This window comes from Callospermophilus lateralis, chromosome 9 (genome assembly GCF_048772815.1).
Source record: "Callospermophilus lateralis isolate mCalLat2 chromosome 9, mCalLat2.hap1, whole genome shotgun sequence".
In the NCBI taxonomy this organism is placed as follows: Eukaryota; Metazoa; Chordata; class Mammalia; order Rodentia; family Sciuridae; genus Callospermophilus; species Callospermophilus lateralis.
Genome location: NC_135313.1, coordinates 69,628,513 through 69,650,307, shown reverse-complemented (window position 1 = coordinate 69,650,307; position 21,795 = coordinate 69,628,513). Strand labels below are relative to the sequence as shown.

The 21,795-nt window shown below is 36.6% G+C and overlaps 1 protein-coding gene across 1 annotated transcript in view; it reads right to left on the bottom strand.

Annotated features, from left to right (window-relative positions):
- Pla2r1 (phospholipase A2 receptor 1) overlaps window positions 1–21,795 on the bottom strand; it is a 111,561-nt gene that overhangs the window by 22,672 nt on the left and 67,094 nt on the right. The window contains 9 exon segments of the mRNA XM_076866844.2: window positions 1,895–2,034; window positions 3,807–3,910; window positions 4,397–4,461; window positions 9,463–9,620; window positions 10,078–10,113; window positions 10,830–10,962; window positions 13,763–13,847; window positions 17,331–17,476; window positions 20,997–21,199. Coding sequence (XP_076722959.2) covers window positions 1,895–2,034; window positions 3,807–3,910; window positions 4,397–4,461; window positions 9,463–9,620; window positions 10,078–10,113; window positions 10,830–10,962; window positions 13,763–13,847; window positions 17,331–17,476; window positions 20,997–21,199 — 1,070 coding nt within the window.

Here is a 21,795-nt window from a genome sequence, read left to right as displayed (position 1 = left end):
AGCAAGACTTCACACAGATGTTGTTTTCAACTTCCTTAGATAATTGTCCAGGAGTGTGATTGTGGAATGTATGGTAAGAGTATAATTAGTTTTGTAAGAACATTCCTACTATTTTCCACCTGGGCTGTACCCTTTTGCATTTCCAACAGGAATGAATGAGAATTCTGGTTGCTTCATCTCCTCATCAGCATTTGGTGGTGTCAGTGTACTAGGTTTTGGCCATTCTAACAGAAAGGCAGTGTGTTCCATCATCATTTGCAATGCAGTCCTTAAGTTCTAATATGAAGTAGACGGTGTAGGAAAGAGTAGGACTGCCAGGTTCAGGACAGAAAATGTGAGGTTGATTTTCAGTCTAATGCCTGTTTACTGTGAATGTTCAGAAAGGTAACACAATTATTCAATATGCAATTTTTTAATAGTAATTCTGTATCTTTTAAAAGTTCAATAGGAGAAATGCATATGAAATCATTCAACAAAGTCAATTGGAAGCAACCTAAATGTCTACCAATGGATGATGAATGGATAAACAAAATGTGGTATTTACATACAATGGAATATTATTCAGACTTAAAAAGTAAGGAAATTGTGTCAAATGTTACAGCATGAACAAAACTTGAAGACATTATGCTAAGTGAAATATGCAAGTTACAAAACAAATATTGTATGCTTCCACTTATGTGAGGTATCTAAAATGGTCAAATCTATAGATTATAGAGCAGAATGGTGGTTGTTTGGGGCCAGGGTGGTGTGGGGAAAAAGAATAGGAAGTTATTGTTTAATGGGTGTAGAGTTTCAGTTCTGCAGGATCAAAAGAATTTGGAGATTCCTTGCACAACAATGTGAACGTACTTAACACCAGTGAACTGTTTACTGGTTTTTAAAATGGCAAATTCGGTGTTATATGTATTTTACCACAGAATAAAAAAAATTAAAATTAAGTCAGTGTCAAATATATAGAGGGTGCTCAATAATTGTGTAGAAAATCCAAGTGACTTCATTTCACGAATAAACAATGAGAGGAAAATCACAAAGAAGGAGAAAATGCCCTGCCAACATAACGGAACACTCAGATTGAAAATTGGCTGTCCACAATTGAAGACCAATTCCATATTAGCATATGAAATTATGACAGTTTGGGTTTTTTAATTCTCTAGGAGTTAAACAATTAAAATTTGGGATGCATTTTAATTACTTCCACCTAAGGCCTATAAAGTTATTTTATTACAAAACATAAGGAGTGGAAGGAAAGTCTAGGCCTTAATTGAAGGCAGTATCAGAAATAATAAATCTGGTTTACAATATCCCCACTGGCGATTTTTTTTTCTTAAATTCAATTCTGCATGGAAGCATCAGCTTTATGAGGCTCAAGATGACATTGACCAAGCTAAGTTATTAGTTCATCAATTTGCAGGTGCATAGAGCTCTTTGCTGATTCCAGGCAGGGAAGACACAGTCTGGATCCTCTGGAGTTCACAGCTCATTTGGAGCAGAGCCTAGACACATAGGCGAGCAGGCACATGTGCACACATACATTTGCACACACATACACACTGCATATGCACACATACACACTTGCACACACAATACACACACCACACATGCACAAACATGCATAGCACCTGATGAAACATTCAATACAGTGAAGGGCTGTGCCAAAAATAAGAACCAAACTGAGCATACAATGAGGAGTGGTGTCAAGACTATTTTTGTCAAAGTCTTTGTAGTTGCAAAAGATCTGTTCCTATGTGGAAAACTTCTCTAATCTCTTGAAACTTGGACAAAAGCAGTCTAGATCTGATGGATAACTCATGGCTTTTTAAAGTCACCCTAACTTTTTGAATACTTTCCAAAGTGAAAAGCTACAACAGAGGCAGCTCATTGAAAACAATTTTACCTTAGAGTTAAAATATAGCCATCCTTTGGGACACGTTCCATGTTCTTTTGGTATCTCTTTCTTCTTCTCAATGATCCAAAACTTGGTTCGCTTACAAATGCTAGGCATAGAGACTGAACAGTCTGCACTGCCCCAGAGTCCTGGAGGAGAGAGTGGGTTAGAAATGGCTCAGAAACAGTGGTGACTCTTTGTAGGTATCCTCCATGCTATGCAACTGCTATGGTTTTCCAAAATTTATTACTTTAAATATAGAAATGGAATTAAATTTAATTACTGACTGTAGTGACACCAGCTATCTGGGAAAGATGCTAAATCAGTAATTCTTAAGAATGTAAAGATTTTTTAATGCAAAAAATAAATAAATAAGTAAACGAAAGTAACTCAACTAAATTCCCAGAACTGATTAAAGTTCTAAGAATATTTGACTTGGGTAGAATAATACTAATAGAGTAATATTTTTGTTTCCAGATATACAGCTTCAATGATCAGAAAAAAAAGATTCCAAAACAACAGATGATCATTTCCACTTTATTATTATTATTTTTAGAAAATTCAGGTTGAACATCCTCAATCCAAAAATCTGAAATCCAAAACTTTTTAAGCACTGCAATAATGCTCAATAAGTTTCAGATTTTGAAGGATTTCAGATTTCAGATTTTTGATTTAGGGATGTTCACCTGGCATAACCTATTCAAATAACCCAAATCCATAAAACCCTGAAATCTTAAATACTTCTGGTCCCAAGCATTACCTGTAAGGGTGCTCAACCTGTATAATAATTTAGAAAAATTAATTTAGGAACTTCTAAGAAATTAGTAGTTCTCTAGTATTGACCCTTCACAAAATCAGACTCATATAAACATGTCCACTGCAAGATACATCCTCAAGTCCTTAGCTTCCTGAAAACTGATTTTAATTGTAGAAGAGTTGTTTTCAGAATATAGAGTGCATTTCATTAGCATTCAAGTAATAAATTCCAGAACAGGGCAGAATGCATGCAAATTGTAAGGGCAAGTTCAGGAGTCTAGTATCAGAAATATGAGCCAAAAAGATGCTGGCTTTAAAGTAGGGGCTGGAATGCTATTTTCAATGCAGATGAGCTGCTTGTTTCCCAGACTCAAAAAAATAGCCCTTTTCTGTAGGCTATTGTGACACCTGCTGGCAAAAGCAAGCTGATTAACCACACTGTTGTTTTCTTTTCCTAACTCTCTGCAGAGGCCCTCCCACTCAGGTTTGCTTCCCCTCTCCTGACATGGGTCCCAGGTTAGTTATGAATCTGTTAGATTCCAGGATATTGTGATCTTTAATTAGAAAGTGTGGGAGGAGACAGTGGACAAGCAACCCCAAAAGCTCTGTGCTGATGAAAATAAAGCAGACTTCAGCATCAGTGTGCTTTTAAATCCAATTTGTAAACCCTTGCTCTCACAAAGCAGGCTTAGTCAATGCCAGGTATTTAAAGAAAAGGAGGAAAAAAAAAAAAAAAAAAGCAAAAGAATGCCGAATTGAATCAAAATGTTTGCTAGGGAAAATAGAAGTAAATTTCATAGAGGTTCAAGTTCTGAATATCTTTAGATTGGATACAAGAAATAGATAAAACATGGTTCTACATTGAAATTTCATAGAGAAAACAGATTTGTCGGGCACTTTTTTTTTTTTTTTAGCAGTCTCAATGGGCCCATTTTTGGTGCTGTTTTGGCTCATGAGGAGGAACTTATCTAGATGTACATTATTTTCAAGGACACAAGTACTTGGATTAAATGGAAGGAATGTCATTAAGCCTTAAGATTATGACATTAAACACAGTCAACGGAAAAGTCACCAAACTCCTCACTGAACTGATATAATAAAAAAGGAGATTTCAAGCCTCCGGAAAAGTCAGTCTTTTTATTGAATCAAGAATAAATACAATAACCTGTTATGGAAGAAATGAAGCCACATCTCTGGCTCTGATTATTCACAGATCTTTCTCTTTCTTTGTCCCAATTCTTGTATGTTATTGGTGATCCATCTCTCCAACTGTAGGAAAATTAAAGACTTTAAGGGCCTTTCATTTTACATCTTTAAGTATCGTTAAGCTTTAAACAGTATTAACTCTTAACACCATTCTGGAGTTCTGGGGCATGGATTAAAGGTATAATATTTTGTGAAACTCAGAAAAATACTATTGTACAGCAAAGCACTTATAGTTAACAATATTGTATCACATAAATATTTTCTAAGAGGGTAGATTTTATTTTAACTGTTCTTATCACAAAAATAAGCAAAGAAATAGGGCAGGACAAAACTTTTTAAGGTGTGAATATGTTTATGGCATAGAATGGGGTAATGGTTTCATGGGTGTAGACTTCAAAAAATATGTCATTGTCTAGGGAAATGAAAATTTATAAGTTAAAGATAATGTTTGAAGGTTGTTTAACAAATTGATTGCTAAGATCTAGTCTAATCATTTTGTACATAAAACTTGTCAAACAAAATTAAGTGCAAATTAATCTAGGTTCATACTGAAATTCATCGTTGGCTCTTTCTTCTTGAAGTCCAATCCACCAATTTGCACCATACTTTGATAGCTATTGAAAACAAAACAAAAAAAAAAAAAATAAAGAAACTGTCAGCATTTATTCTCCTTGTTTTCCCTTTTCACCATTAAGATTAATGGAGTTGTGGCTAATAGCTTTCTAATCTTGAATACTTCACCCAATTATCTAAGAAAGAGGAACTAAGGCCTAGGATCTTGAGAAAGCCTGAAACTTCATTATTCTAAAATATTCTCCCTTCATTATGAAGGAAAATTGGAATCAAATACTGAAATCACTTTAGTTCCATACAACATGAAAACTAAATTTTCTAACTCTGTAAAAGGGATTTAAAGAGTTTATAAAAAGTAAAATAGAAGATGGATTCTTTTTCTGACTAAAAAAATTAGTGTTATTTTCCTCTCAGTGAATTATAGAAGTTCATTGCAGATGTCACATTTATTTGAAAAACAATTCAAGATACAAAGACGCCAATAGAATAAAGATTTTGAGTTTTAGGTGTTAGTCTGATTGTTAAGCTTTAAACAGTATTAGCATTCAAATAGAGAGATAGAATACAGGACAAAAGAATACTACAGAATTCCAGTGTCTGACAACTAGAAAATTATCTTTATATGTTTTATTAATTTTATACTGGTTGTAATCCTTCAGTCTTAAGCACAAAAAGTATAAAGTTGAAATATAATCTACATGCATGTGTGTATGCACACATAAACACACATTACAGCTGATGTAATAATGGACTCATGACCTAGGGAATTATAATTTCTTCTTTATCCATAAGAGAGAAGGAGGGAGTTTCTCTGAGATCTCTGAGTCAGTATTTTTTATGATGTATGTATTGTATGTTTGTGTTGAATTGGAACTTAATTTTCTATGCTAAAAATCTGTTAATTTGAAGACATATATATTTGAGTCTGCACTCGTTTCTTTTGTAAAGATGGAAATAAATTTTAAGATCTATTATTTTTCCGCATGAATTTCAGGTCATCATACAACAAAACCTAATAGCTTGCTAACATTCCAGTTTGTAAACAGGTATTTTTACTCCTTAAACAGTGTGGCTGTCTGCCACATCAGCAATTTGAGAATAATGCAAGGTGGAACAATTGTAATTTTGGATCCCTGAGGTGTCATTTCGTGTACATGTTCCTACATGCTGAATTTAGATTCTCATTGTCAGACTTGGGAATGGGTCCATTGAGACTGGCTGGGAACTTAGTGGGAGAACCACAACAATTTCATTCCATCTAAAGAGGACTCCTGTGCCATGATAGTGCAAATCATGGCCTGATTGTTCACTCCCCCAGTTAAGGATCTCTAAAGGGAAATGGTAACTATTGCATCTTAAGAGGCATATTGATTACCGCCTCAATTATGGTACAGTCATCTCCCACACAGCCCATCATGACCTGTTGTGATAAGGCACAAAGCTTCACAGGACAAGCTAGAAGATACCCAGACAGAAAAATCCCTGTGAAAAATGGATCTTTTGCATTTTAGCTTAGGTATAAGATCACAACAATAGAAACATTATTAATAAATGTGATATGATCATGAGTTTTATAAAATCAATTGTGTTTTGTTGTACCTAGGTAACATCATATGGGAAGAGCTTACCAAAAAGATATAAAATACAACAGTCAATATATTTAATTTACTAAACTATATAAAGAGGAACAGCCTGTCACCTTTTAAAACGTTTCCATAGAAAATGGCAAAAACCAAGTTACCTTATGGGCTTAAAATTATATTTTGGAGGAGGACTAATGGATTTGATATATATTTGTAGGTATTTAGAAATAAAATTTAAAAATAATGATAATAGGGGCTGGGGCTGGGGCTCAGCAGTAGCGCACTTGGCTGGCATGTGTGAGGCACTGGGTTCAATTCTCAGCACCACATATAAATAAATAAAAATAAATAAAGATCTATCAACAACTAAAAAAATAAAAAATAATGATAATAGGTTGTTTTCATTTTGAAATGCAAATATTGTGTAATATAATATAAAAATGCGAATTTTGTGTTAATAATATAAAATATAATATAGCTAAGTGAACTGATGATAGGTGTTCATATCTAACAACTCTTAAATGCTTTTTACCTAAGGCATTATCTAATTATCAAGAATACTCAACAAAGAAATACTCAAAATTCACTCTGATGGTGTCTGTGGCCTTCTATTATTCAAAATTTCAGGGAGAAAGCACTGGCTTATTTCTTCCACAAGATGGAAAGATTTTGTTAAAAAAATTTTTTTTCTTCAGATTTTAAAAATTGTATCCAGGTTTCTGGTACATAATTCTTTTATACTCCAACTAAACCTTTTTTTTTTTTCTGTTCTAATAGTAACTATTCATAGGGAGGGAAGCTATATAAAACACATTCACAATTTAAAAAGCATTTAGTTATTTACTCCAGTTTTTCCTACATTTATAAGATGGCTGTGCCACAGAAGCAAGTGGCATGACCTCTATGAGTTTGGCTCTTCATTCTTGAATAAAATAATTTCTCCTAGATTGACCCATTGCAGTAGGACATTCTTAGTTATGGGATTTCTTACTTATACATTAACAGATACCATTAATACCACCATCACCCCCACCAAGACAAAGTGGCCAACATAGCAGATATAATAATTGCTTGGAAATTTACAACTTTAATTTTTCTAATTTGGTACTCTTTCCCTTGGCCTCTGCTATAGGCTGAATGTTTGTGTTCCCCCAGATTTACAGGTTTTAAGCCTAATCCCCAAGGGCCTTTGGGAAGGTGATTAGGTAGCAAGGGTGAAGTATTTATGAATGGGATTAGTGCCCTTTTAAAATGGACCTCAGAGAGTGAACTCTTCCCTTCTGTCACGTAAGGACACAGTGAGAAGACAGCTGTCTTTGGACAGGAAGCTGGTCCTCCTAAGACACTGAATTTGTCAGTGCCTGGATCTTAGACTCCCAGTCTCCAGGAATGTGAGAAATGAAATTTTGCTGTCTGTGAGTCCCCCTCCTTTAGTCTATGGTATTTTGTTATAATAGCCCAAATGGACAGAGACAGTCCTCATTCTCCTTTCTTAGTCTCCACACTGTGTATCTTTCAATAATTTTCTTTTGTGGCACAGAAGGCTATATCCATAAGGGCAGGTCACCTATAACACTGACAGGGCACTCTATATTCCCACAGGCATAGGTAGGGTTACAGTTTTGCTGAATAAGGCGCTGCAAGGTTAGATCCGAGTCTTCAACTACATTATGGCATTGGCTGTCACTTCTCAAACTGCTAAACCCATGGAGCCTTATATTCTCTTCTACAGGAGGTATTAACTTTGCTATCTCCACTGTCTTCCTACCTCCCCCAAATTAGGAGATGAATTAAGAGGCAAGACGAAGAGGGACAACCTACAGAAATACCCAGAAGAGGTCAGCTCTGTTGGAAAGAAGCCCTTCACTGTTCACATCTGAGACATAGCTGACAGCCACCTTTGGGAAGGGGTTTTATAATGAGCATTTTAATATAGTGTAGATATTGTGCTTTTATTCACCCTGACCCTGCTGTCTGCTGTCACAGGCAGCATAGTGTAGAGTTTTTAAAAGATCTGGGTTCCTTTCCAAATGCCTTGGTTTAGTTGCTATGTGTCCAAGTTGCTTAGCTTATTCCGAGTCTTAGCTTCCTCATCTGTAACATATACTAATAATAGACTTTCCACAGAGTGCTTTTGGAAAGATTAAGTGGAATTAGATGTTAGTACTTAGCCCAGTGCCTGGCTCTGTTCAGTAAGTATTGCAAAATCATAGCTCCTTTTGGAACGTGTACTTTGCATGTGGTAGACTGGTTTTCAGCCATTCACCTGATTTCCTGTTATCGCCACCTACAGCCAGAGTCTGGTATCTGGCTAAAGAAAAAAATGAATTTTCTGACATTGTGGTACGTGATGTGTTGATATTGCACATGACAGTTTTGGTTGGAGTGTTCCATTTGTAGCAGTAAAGAGGTGGCAAAATAGCATATGATCCAATAGTGGGAGGGTGCTGGCAGTAGGGGTTGTTCTGCTACTGAGTCTATGTGGGGCGGAGTGGTTGTCACCTAATCTCTGTTTCTTGGCTTTTCCATCATAAGGAGACAGAAGCCCCAACTTGCCTGTATCTTTCTGGCTGTATGTGTAACGCAAAGGATAAAGAAATGGAAAATCTCCATGAACTGTGGGAAAAGATATTTTCCTATAAGTTCATGCTTCATTTTAACCATCAATTTACAAAGACATGAAAAGATTATTAAAAGAGTTGGGGAGATTATGAAATATGGTTAAATTTAAAAAAATGACTGACTTTGCTTTCAAAGTTTTCTCAGGGGAAGTTAGGAGGGAGATTTTTTCCTCCTTAGAGCTGCCAATTTACTTACTGCATTCTCATTTTTAGCATCTTATTTTATAATTCTGAAAAAAATTGGCAGATCAAGTATATATATTTATCATGTGTAACATGATGTTTTGAAGTATATGTGTGTATATATATTTACATATATATATATTGTGTGTGTAGTGTGTGTGTGTGTGCGTGTGTGTGTGTGTGTGTGTGTGTGTGTATCTCCAGCTTCTTTGAAAACTGAGACTGTCTCCTACATTTTTGTGTCATTTTTTTGTGACAAATCTCACAGTGCCTGGAACATACTCGATGCTTAGAAAATCTTAACTGTAGACATGCACTGAAGACTATGCTATTCCTTGGCAGTTTATTTTATTGTTTATCAGGTCAGGTCTTGTATGTTCCTAGTTCCTCAAAAGATTCAGGCTGGTCTTTTATCTTAAGTGGAAACTGAAAATTGTAATTTTCTATATGTTGAATCTTTACAAATTTAAAAGTCATATATTCATGTAAGATTTTCTCTTAATCTCTATAACTGCAAGAAAAACAATTCTCAAAAACCCATGGCTTTTACTGAAATTTAAATGAATGTCTGAAGTCAAATTAAAAAAAAAAATCCTGTACAAGGACAGAAGAAGGTGCTAATGAGAAATTCTCAAGGTGAATTATATTCAAGTACCGCTCTTATTTTGCTGTGGATGAATTCTTGCTCATGTGCAGAATGAATTGTGAGAAGATCACTGCGCAGCCAGCCACAGACAAACTCAAAGGCGGACCACTCGGAGGCATAGGTATGAAAAAGGTACTCTGCATCCTGATAAAAGAGCCAGGGCGCATCTGAAAGAAAAATAAACCTGCAAATGGTGCCAAATCTGTTGAAAGTTATAATACACATGATTGACATCAAATTTGTAATCTGGTCAGGACATATGCACACACACAAACACAATCACAGACATGCACACATATAAATAAATACATAATTTACTTTTTTTTGTTCTACATCATATAAGAAACTTATACTAGTATTCAAAGTTCAAGGGTGGATGATATTTTAAAATCATGTGTCATAAAAATGGAATTAACTTATGATATTAGTCTTCAATCATATTTAATGACTTCAATTATTAATTAATCAATTAATTATTGACTTATTAATTTGAACAAATTAGCTCTAGATTTACATGAGAAAAGAGAGGCTCAATTGGAGGAAGGTGATAATATAATAAAGGTATATAATAGCACCTAGATAGTTTATAATTAGAGACTTGAGAAATGCCAAGGTAGTTCTTACCATACTGGTACCAGGGTGGAATCTTGGGTCTCACATCTGTAAAGTGAAAGCAAACCACCTTGACTGACCTTTCTTCACAGGTGTCTCTGACTCACTTCAGCTCTACACATACTATAGTTCACTTCACCTTAAAAAAAATCATGTAAAAAACAGGTACTTTGTGTTGTTGGAATATGGTCAGTTCAAGTTGCATCTTGAAAAGGAGGCTCCAGAGAGTTTTCTTTCTTTCTTTTTTTTTTTCCCAGAGAGGTTTCTGATTAAAGAAGAAAGGGCACGAACCTACTGCGTGTTACATGCTGTACTACAGGCTTCTACTTACTCATGGTCCAAATAATCCTATTTATTTATTTATTTATTTATTTTTGTGTGGTGCTGGGGATTGAACCCAGGGCCTTGTGCATATAAGGCAAGCACTCTACCAACTGGGCTATTTCCCAGCCCCAAGTAATCCTATTTGCTTGTAATGTCAGTGACGTTTCTTTCCAACTGTACTAGCATGATAAATATTCTGTAATATTGGCTGTTTGCCCTAATTCCCAGTGAACTAATGGCATACAGCACTGGTGGTTATCTTTCATCAGTTCCCTGTGATATATTTTTTACTAAAATAGTGCAACTTGCTTCATCATGCAGGTTGTTGGCATTGTGGTTCAGGGTGCTTCGATTTTGAGTCTCTAGATCTCTTCAATAGGGAAAGTGCTATACACATTATTAGTTCAAACATAAAGTAAAAACCGTATTAATATTTTTACCTCTTGGGATTTTGCATATCCATTCACGGCGGGAACCACAGTGTGAGGGCAGCAATGTTTTATTTGCTTTATACACAGCACAATTTCTTGCATCTTCTTCAAAATAAATACTGTCGAAAAATGAAGAGACAACCTGCAGCAGATGAAGTTTGTTATTCCTTAATGATTGAAGTTTCAGAAGATCAAAGAAGAATTCCGTGCACATAATCATTATAGATTTCTAGAGGAAGCTTCAGAAATGTTTGCGTGTCGTTCTAGTTAAAGGTTGTTCCACATTTGTGAAGAACAAGCTAATTAGTGTTTAGCATCTTTTTTCTTAAAGATGCTTTTTCTTAAAAAGGGGGAATGTGACTCCTTTCTCCAGAAGGAAGAAATCTGGTGCAAGCTTTGTTCAGAGTTAGCACTATTTTCTAACTGGCAGGATTAGTCTCACCCTGGGATCCTGGGTAAACTTCTTAGAGGCATAAGAATGGGCCAGATCTGGGCATCACCTTTGATGTTGGTTCCTTTGTGTATATGCTAAGCTTTTAGTTTCTCATAACTAAATTCTAATCCATAGCTAGCTTTTCAATCAGGAAACTACCAAAAATTTCCCTGAGTGATCACATAGGTCATATAGCTCCATAATTCATAAATAAAGATTTAGCCTTCTCAACTATTTAATGCTTACTCTGACAGAAGAGTGGATGGATCACAAGTAAAATTGCGATAAAAAAAATTGGAAAAAAAAATGTGTGAAACCATTTATAGTCCTCCTCAATATATACAGTCGTGCAACAATTTATCTGACATAAATATATTTATCCTCAGGTTCAGAGAATGTTGTGAATTCATTCTGCCCAGCTGGAAGTGGTCATAGGACTTCAGTCTATAGTTTCACGGCCTTTTTGTTATTGTTTTCTGAACCATAATCTTTTTTCCTCTTATTACTAATGAATGTGTTTGAGTAAAACAAAATGAAGTATTCTCAACCTCTATGTAGCGTGTTTGTTTGTCTTTATTTTTATTTTTTGGAGTACCAGGGATTGAACTTCACTTGACCACCGAACCACATACATCTCCAGCTCCATTTGGTATTTTATTTAGAGACAGGATCTCACTGAAATGCTTAGCACCTGGTTTTTGCTGGGGCTGGCTTTGAACTTGTGATTCTCCTGCCTCAGCCTCCAGAGCTGCTAGGATTACAGGCGTGCACCACCTGGAGAATGTTTGTTTTTTAAAGTGCTGTATTGACTTTAATGCTCCATTGTTTCTTGGCCTCAGTTTCTTCATTAACAAAACAGATGCAGCTGAGTGATCTCTAAGCTGTCTTCCCACTCTTGCTCCTGATACCTTTTCCAAAGAAGCAATATTGGAGCAGAAATATTATTATTGTTTTTTAACTAGCAAGCCTTTATCATTATTTTTGTTACCATTAGAAGCACAGATTTTTTAAAAAAAATAAATCCCTTCCTAGCTACAAATTTGAGTTTCATCTATATAGTGGACTTTTCTCTGTTGGTCTTTACTATTTCAAAGCTTGGCAGCTGATATTTTTGCCAACTAGGAAACATCATAATATTGTGGCTCTGGAGTCAGACCACCTATATGCAAATCCTGACTCTCTTCTGCATTATTCTGGGCCACCCACTCATCATTTATTGCCCACTGCTGTGAGCCATTGTGGGGATGAAATGAGATCATGCAGGAGTGCATTCAGCTCAGTTCATGGAACCCTGGGAAAGCTCAACAAACAGCAGAAGTATTAAAAATTCACTGCAGGCTCTTACTAGTCTCCCTGTTTCACAGGTGAAACTGAATAACTTGATTTTGCACATGCCCTAGGATGGATCCATTTTGGTCTCGGATATTATATGCTTCAGTATTTCCACTGCCTTAGGGAAAATGTGAGAATTCCTCATTGTACCTGAAAAGAGAACTCAGTGGTAAGTTCTTTCTCTCTCCTTCACATAGGTTTGCAAATAATGAGGCTGAATGAACAGCTATACCACCCCCGCCCACACTTCTGGAACAATTTGTTCTACCTGAGATGGAAGTCATATTTCTAAGGCTGACATTTCTGTCCTTTTAGAGTAGTGTGTCAGTCAGCTTTTTGTTGCTGTGACCAAAGTATCCAACAAGAACAACTTAGAGAAGGGAAAATTTATTTTGGCTCTTGGTTTCAGAGATTTTGTCCATAGAGGGCTGAATCCAGTGCTCTGGGCCCAACGTGAGGCAGAAGAGCATGATAGGGTAGCTGCTCAGTCAGGATATAGCAACCAGGAAGCCAAGAAAGGGGAGGAGGGGAAAGGGCCACAGAACAGATGCACCCTTTCCAGAGTAGTCCCCTAGTGACTCACCTCCTCTAGCCTTACCCTGCCTACCTCAATTACCCAATCAGTTCACTCAAAGAAGTATGGACTGGTTAGGTTACAGCTCTCATAATTTAATCATATCACCTCTGAATATTCCAGCATTAACACAGGAGCACTTGGGGGACGCCTCATATCAAAACCATAACTGTGAGATAGACTAAAAACAGTTCTCCAAAATAGTCTCCTTTTCATTGTGACATGGACAAGGGTCCCATGCTGACACAGTCAGGCCATGTGCAGGCTAGGAGGGGTAGGGTAAAAGAAACCTGGCATTATTTTACAGAATTGTTGGTTTTCTACCAAATGACTCTTCACATAGGAAATGGTTTGGGAGGACTTTGGGGGGATTTTGATTTCAGAATGAGACACTATAGGCAACCTTAGAACAATCTGGTTAGTGAAGTTTTTCCAGGACCTTGACAAAATAATTCTTTTGGTACCATGGTCCAGTGCCATGTTTCTTAGGAGATAAGGGTCATTATTTCTAGGAATCATTCAGAAAACCGACCAAGTTTACCAAGTGGTTCCAGGGCCACTGTTTTGAATTCATCTCCTTTTGTCCAGTTTGGAAAGACTTACAGGAGTTCCATCAGACCACTCCCACGAACCAGCACTTAGTGGGTTTCTTTTATTAAATCCAATCCAGAACTGCCTTTCTTCTGTCCTAAAAAGAGAAGAAACAAAAACTTTGCCTTTCTGATCAAATTTACATTATGTAAAAGGTTCAAAAAGTCTTTTAAAATATGTATATGTGCAGGAAACAGCTGATGCTACTGGCAGGATTGAACCAATCAGCACAAACTGATTGAATATTTTTAATGGCAAACCCTGTGCTACAAAATGAGCTGGGATAAGATTTAGAGTCATGTCCTATTTCTCTTGGTTTGTGTGGCTTGTTCACTGGTGATGTGCAGATGGAGAAAAGTTAATGCATATTGAGGACATGGGGTTCTTATCAGAAATGGTGATGCCTCAGGATAACACACGAAAGCAGGTTGGGAAGAAATTTTGGAAAATATTTTTCCTAGAGGATTTTTTTTACTATTTTACTCCATATACAACATTACTATTTATACTTCTTTTCTGTGGTTTGATTTTGTTGCTCTTTTGTTAAATTTTCATGTATTCTCTTGAAGGTAAATCACCATCATTTCCACTTGATAAAAGGTACACAGTAGGGTTTTTTTTTTTTTTTTTCAGATTACAACATAAATAATTCTGCAGCAAATCAGCCTGGGCCATGGTAGATTAACTTCAGCAGTCACCACTGGTTTAGACTTGGCAAGAAGCTCCTCAGAGAATAATCTTCCCTCCTATTAGGCAGAGTACAAATATGTCAAATCTCAGAGTACTCAATAAATCAAGCAATAAAGCCTAATTGTACAATGAACTATCTCACTAAGATAATTTTCTGAGAATAATTTTGAAGAATTAAAGATTTAAAAGATTCAGAAGTCATGGCAGATGCTTTATTTTCCTTAGTGCAGAGAAGCAAGCCTACTCTGAAGCATTGCTTCTCAGATATGTGCGCTACTCTGCCTGAATGATACAAATTAAAGTCCAGTGCAACATAGAGAGTCTGAGCTGTGCCTGTCCAGTCAGTGTCCATGACACGATGCAGTCAAGGTAGTGAGAAGGTGAGAATGACTACCCTAAGGTTAAGTCAAGTCTATAAATGACCAAAATAGGCTGGAAACCCACACCTCTCTCCCCAGGCTGAGAATTTTTGTTTTCTTTCTTCACTGAATTCAGAGTTCTTCATTTTTCTTGCTATATACTTGCTCATAGAAGACAAGTTGATACTTATTTTCTCTCCATAAATTCCCTCACATTGTATAATTTAAAAATAAACACCATGCAAATGATTTGACTGAATTCCCTTGGATAGTCTGGGCAAAAAATAAATAAAACGTACATTATATAGTTTTTGTGATTAGATGCTGAAGATCAATGATTTGATAGATGCTTGGCATGAAATTCTACTAGAAATTATAAGTGTGAGAATTTTTGTAAATAGAAATGACATAATGATATTTAATCTTAAGCTAGGAGGTCTTTTGCATGTGATTGTTTTATTTAGCAAACCTCGCCAAAATTGAAGGGCAGAATATGCAAATATATTTTGTAAGGAACTAAAGCAATAAACCATGGCATAATTTACCACCCATCCCTTGTATCTGTGACCCCACACCTGGTTTAATAATCCAGTTTACCCAGCCAGGCACAGTGGTGCATGCCTATGATCCCAGCAGCTGGGAGGCTGGGCAGGAGGATCACAAATTCAAAGCCAGCCTCAGCAATTTAGCAAGGCCCTAAGCAGCTTATAAAGACCTTGTTTCAAAATAAAAAATAAAGAGGGCTGAGGATGTGGCTCTAGAAAAAAAACAAAACAGTTAATCAGAAGTTTCTTAAACATTAGCCTCAGAAAGTCGGCAGCTGTGATATGGGACCAGAGTGTGGTGATTGGCCAGGCTCTGGAACCACTGTCTCAAGTTAGCATTTCCTGTAGGGACTAGCAGTTTCGGTGGGATGTTAATAAGTGTTCTCAAAAAAAAAAAAAAAAAAAAAAAGGATTATAGGTGGGCACAGTGGCATCACATGTATTTCCATCTACTGGTGAGGCTTAGGTGGAGGATTGCAAATTCAATGTTAGCCTGGGCAATTAAGTGGGAATCTTTCTGGAAATAAGAAAGTAAAAATGGTTGGAGATGTATGCAGTTCAGTGGTATGTGTGTGAGGTCTGGATTCAATCCCGGGTACCACACCAAAAAAAAAAAAAAAAAAAAAAAATTAACAAAGAAAGTGCTTCCTTCTAAAAGTCTTATATAATAATATACATAGCAAATTTCCAAGATTGCACATTGTTTTGCAATCATATTTAGCCACAAAATATCTTTTCCCCATGGAATACTATATGAAACTACGTGGGGGAGGTTGTCAAAACTCTCAGCTTTAGGACCAAGAATGTGGTTCAGTGCTTACCAGCATGCCCAAGTCCCTGGGTTCAATCACCAGAACCACAAATAATAATAAAATGGAAATTGACTTTATCCTGTACTTCTTTCCCATCAAAAAACACAAAAAGAAACATCCACTTTAAGGTTATTTTTGTAAACACTAAAGATGAACCATTCAATAGATGTTATATATTAACTTCTTCATGGAAGTGTCCTGCAAGGAATCTTATGGGGATGGATAGGATTTTCCTCAAAAAGTAGTTTGGTGTTAACCCAAGACCATTAGATTTTTTCCAATTCAAAGAATTGAATTTCTAACTCCATGGAATTCAAGATTATATAAACTTACAAATAGACACAAATAAGTGAAAGCCTCTTTCCTCAAATTTAAAATTACAGGGTTGGATTGGACTTTTTTAAAAAAAAATTAGGATTTGGGGGCTGGGGTTGTGTCTCAGTGGTAGAGCACTCACCTCGCATGTGAGAAGCACCGGGTTGGATCCTTAGCACCACATAAAAATAAATAACTTAAATAAAGGTATCGTGTCTATCTATAACTAACAAAATATCTAAATAAATAAATAAATAAATATTAGGATTTTACTAGGATTTTTCCCCCCAAACAAAATCTTGAGTGGAACTCCTTTTATATAGAAGATAATTAGTTGATTGATGTATGTACATTCCATGTATATGTCAAAATTCATTCTGCTGTCATGTATGACTAAAAAATAAATAAATAAATAAATAAAAAGTTAAAAAAAAAGAAAAAGAAAATAATTAGCAATGGCAATGGTTGGAGCTACTCTGGTGAGTCAGTGAGCAAGGACCTGGAGCTCTGTCCATTTGGCCCCCTCTGTTTTTGGCATCCAGGACCTTTGGGATACTCAGACAACACTTTGAAAATCACTGACCTGGATATTGTTTGGCAGAAAAACTCTAAAAATCTGACTTGAGGTACACAGAAAATATTTCAAATTTCAAAACTATCATGACTATTTTCTTTGTTTTATGAAATGTGAGCTTGATACAATATAATGTGTATGTAGATTTTTTTCCCCCACAATTAGTGACTAGTTTTAGGTTTTGAGACAAAATACTGGATTTTAAACAATTATTTGTGATACTCACCCACGAGAAGCCCTTACTAGGAGATGGTCTATAATTTTTCAAAATTACAAAATATTTACCGATTAAATTTTGAATGTAAAAGTTCATTCACAAAATTTTCTTCCTCAATATGGGCAAAGCTTGCAAGATGAGCTCCAAATTCTTCACAAAATGCCTCAGCTTCTCTCCATGTTCTTTTCATCAGAACTTTTTCAATATGAAATACCTGCATAATAAAAGAAAAATATTAACACTGTGGTGGATTGGGTGTGATAGTTCACTTCTGTTTAAGAAAATAATAGTAATATTTTTTTATTATTCTTTTCCTTCTTTTTTATCATACTGGGATGGAACCCAGGTCTTCTTCCATGCTGAGCAAACCTTTTCATTATTATTTATTGAAAGCTTGACCTAATGGAAGTAACATTTATTGAACTAGAATGTACCTAGTCATTGTAAAACTATTGGCTCATTTTATCCTTACAACCAATTCATGCGGAGAATATGAATAAAACTCAGTTTTATAAATGAGCTAATTAAAGCTTTATGTGTGTGGGTGTGTGTGTGTTGTTGATGGACCTTTATCTTATTTATTTATTTGTGGTGTTGAGAATTGATCCCAGTGCCTCACACATGCTAGGAAAGTGCTCTACCACTGAGCTATAGCCCCAGCCCCTAACTGAAGCTTTTTATTAAAACAAACAAACAAACCAAAACACCAAAACTTAATCTCTATGACTTGCCTATATGACTGTTTGGCAAAAGATTAGGTAGGTAGGTTGAGCTAAGCAAAGTTAAGAATTTCCAGCCACACAGCTACAAACTGGCAGAGCTAGGATTAGACCCATGACTCCTTGCTTCCTGAATCCATGAATTTCCATCTCAGTAGACTGCTTTCTAACAGAATTAACTGAATGTTATGGGATGTTCCCGAAATGTGTTGAAGGCTTGGTTTCCAGCTGGGGATGCTGTTGGGAGGCCATAAAAATTTTAGGAGATAGGGTCTAACTGGAACAGATGGGTCACTCTGAATGTGCCTTTAAAGGGTATATTTTATTCCTAGGTGCTTTGTCTCTCCCGTTCCTCCCAACCCCCACTCTTTTTCTCTGATTCCTGGCAGCTTTGCTCTACTATGACCTCCCTGACAGGATGTTCTGGCTTACAACAGGCCTAGAATCAAGGGGGCCAAGTGACCATGGACTGAAACCTCTGAAATAATGAGCCAAAATAAATTCTTCCTCTTTTAAAGTGGTTTATCTCAGGTATTTTTTCACAGCAATGAAAAGCTGATTAACAATCTGATCATGAATCTGGCTGACCCGTGGCAAGAAATGAGACATAAGGCCTGGGGTCTAGGCCAGGTATATTTATAGGGTCTTTGGGTCTTAGCTGAACTGGCAGATGCAGTGATTCGGTTATATCTAAAATATCTGCTATTTCTCTGCTACCTTCATGGTAGCAGGAAGAAATTGATTGTAGGGAGAGTCTGCTTTTGGTTTTATTTAAGATCAGGGTGAGGGACTGAAGACCCAGAGCTTCTGATTCTGGGCCTCTGCATCCTCCTAATTTTAAAGATCCAGAACTAAGCCTGAACCGATTTTGCCAGGCAGATATACCCTGCAGTCAACCTTCACGAGGCTCTGATTTGCTGAGACCAGAATGAATAGCTTTCCAAGTCCTGTGGACCACAGCACAGCCTTTCCATCTTTTAAATTATATGTCAAAACTTTGCTCCTCTGGGAACATCTTCCCGAATCACTCTAAATTCATAAATCCTACCACCATGCACATCAAACATACCATGCATTTGTTGACACATTGGGATGATATATAGTAGAGAAAGTGCTGGACCAGAGACTCAAGACCAGGGATTTATTCCAACTTTGTCAATAAATAATTGTAATCTTGTGCAATCACTTCATCTCACTAGCCTCAGTTTACTCATTTCTAAGGTTTAACTTATTGTTCTGTGAGGTCCCTTATGGGCCTATTATTCTCTGAATTTAGTGTGGGATTTTATATGTGTATATTTAAACAGAGTGCATTCGTAAGTGTTCCACGTAACCAATGAGCTACAATATCTGTGGAGTTAGAGTTTGTCTTCATCCTGCTCTGCATGTGCCCAGCTACTGGAGAAGAACTTTCTTCTAGGACTTGGGGAATTTCTATTTACAGAACAAAACAAGACAAAACTACCAAATATCATGTTTCAAAATGTATTTTTGACAAGAAAATTGTAGAAACTGATTTAAAGCTAGGATCTAAAGCTGATTTGCACAGACATATGTAAATATATATTTTATGTAAATATATAAAAAATATAAATATATTTGAGCATCCTTAACTTAAAATGCTCTAAAATCAAAACTTTTTGCGATAGTAATACCTTTGCTTTCTGACAGTTCAATGCCCACAAACTTTATTTCATGCACAAGATTACTAAAAATACTGTATAAAATTACTTTTGGGCTATGTATATAAGTTGTATATGAAATATGAATGAATTCTGTGTTCACATTCAAGTCTCATCTCATTATGTACGTGCAAATATTCATATCTAAGATATCTCACTATGAATATGCAAACATCCCCAAAATCCAAAAATCAAACCACTTTTGGTCCCAAGCATTTCCAGTAAGAAACACACACACTTACACACACACACACACACACACACACACACACACACAGTCTTTTTCTTCAAATACAAATATACACAAACGCACATATGCATGCATGCAATCTACATACAAACACATTTATATATTAACTAAATGTATTAATTTGTTTTATCTTTGGTATCTGGCAAGCTGCAAAAGCTATTCTTAGTGGCAAAATTGTATTATTCCATAATAAGCACTTTTTTTCACATTTTTACAAATATGGAATTGTACTATTTTAATACCCAGTGAGAACTGGCCTTCTTTATCTGGTATGTGCCTGGCAACAAGAACAATATTGACAAGGGTTTCAGTATTATAAAGTGACCTTGGCTAACCCAATGACCTTGGCTAACCCAGCTCTTCCACTTCTTGATAGCAATTTGGGGGGCAGACTGCAACATCCTGAGGGAAGGAGAAACTGTCCTTATTCCTCCTAGAACAGGATGTCTTGTAATGCTTTAGCCCAGTAATCCAAGTGGTGTCTGAGGTCTAAAACCACAGAGAAGTGCCTCTCTGACTCTCCAAGCTGTGGTGCAAAGTAGGGCATGTGCAGACGAGAGTCCATCTGCCCAGAGCAGTTTTCCTGTGGTTTGGGAGATGGGCTTGCTAGAGATCCTAGGTTTCTGTTGTTTCTTGCAGCCCATCTGTGAATAATGAGGTTGCTTTGCCTGATTTGTTCTGTCTCACTGGACTCAGACTCTGGCAGCTGAGTTTGTGCAAAATCTCCTGCCAGAGAAAAGAAACTTACTAGCAATTTATCAGGTGTTTAGAGTCCTCCCCCAGAAATGATAACTAGTGCATGGAGTTCCCCTCCCTGGGGTCAATACTGGTGCATGGCATTTCCAATTAACAGATAATCTTCATGAGGAGGCCTTCGATGTCACTAGGAATATGCCAATTTTTATTTAAAAATTATTTGAATATAAATGAAAGGATAGAGACAGGCAACAAATATTGATTAAATACCTGCTGTGTGCCAGGCACTGTTCGAGGGAAAACAAGGTGTTGGAATAAAGGAATTTGTAATACATGGATCAAATTGAAATAATGATACTGTGAATGCTCAAGTAACCTTGGTATCACCTTGAAGCAACTGGTCAGGCCAGGTTCCGACTCCCAGTCCAAATAGCAGGGGTGAAAGGGCCATCTTTCTTCATGCTCAGTTTTGTCCCGATTTTCGACTGGCTGCTTGCACAAGGACATGGCCTTGAACCGTCTACAGTCCTTCACTTCCCAACGACCAAGTGGACTACTGCCTCGCATGACAACACAGCCACCCCTGGATCCTATAAAGCAGAAAACAAGCATTTAAAATACCAGACAACAAAAACACTATGTGCTCAAAAGACAGCTCTTCAGAGTGTTGAATAATTGACATCTCACAATGAAGAACCCAGACAAGAACAGTAAAGATTAAAAAGGATGCTTTATTGGCATGATTATCTCATTTCTCTTCATCTCTGGAGAAAAGAGGATAGAAAAATGAGAGAAAAGAGGCTGTGAAGCCTGAAATTTGGACATTGTCTACTTTCAGCTCAGATGGCAAATCATGGGAAACTAGGAGTAGTTTCTACATGGAATGGCAATATCCCCCATAGCTCAATGCTGTGCTTTAAAATCCCATTGTAAAACACCAACAAATCAAAGTGTATAGTGCTCATCCTCTGAGAACTAGAGTCAACAGGGGAAAATACATAAATAATGGATTCAAGGTACACAAGGTACACAACAAAAAACCAAACTATCAGCCATAAACCATGGGAGAATGGAGGGAATGAGATAAATTCTTGAAATGGGAAAAAGCTTTGGGGGCAGAACAGGGGGCAGACATCAGGAAGAACAGGAGGGGTAGGTGGCTTTTAAATGAGAAGCTAAATTCAGA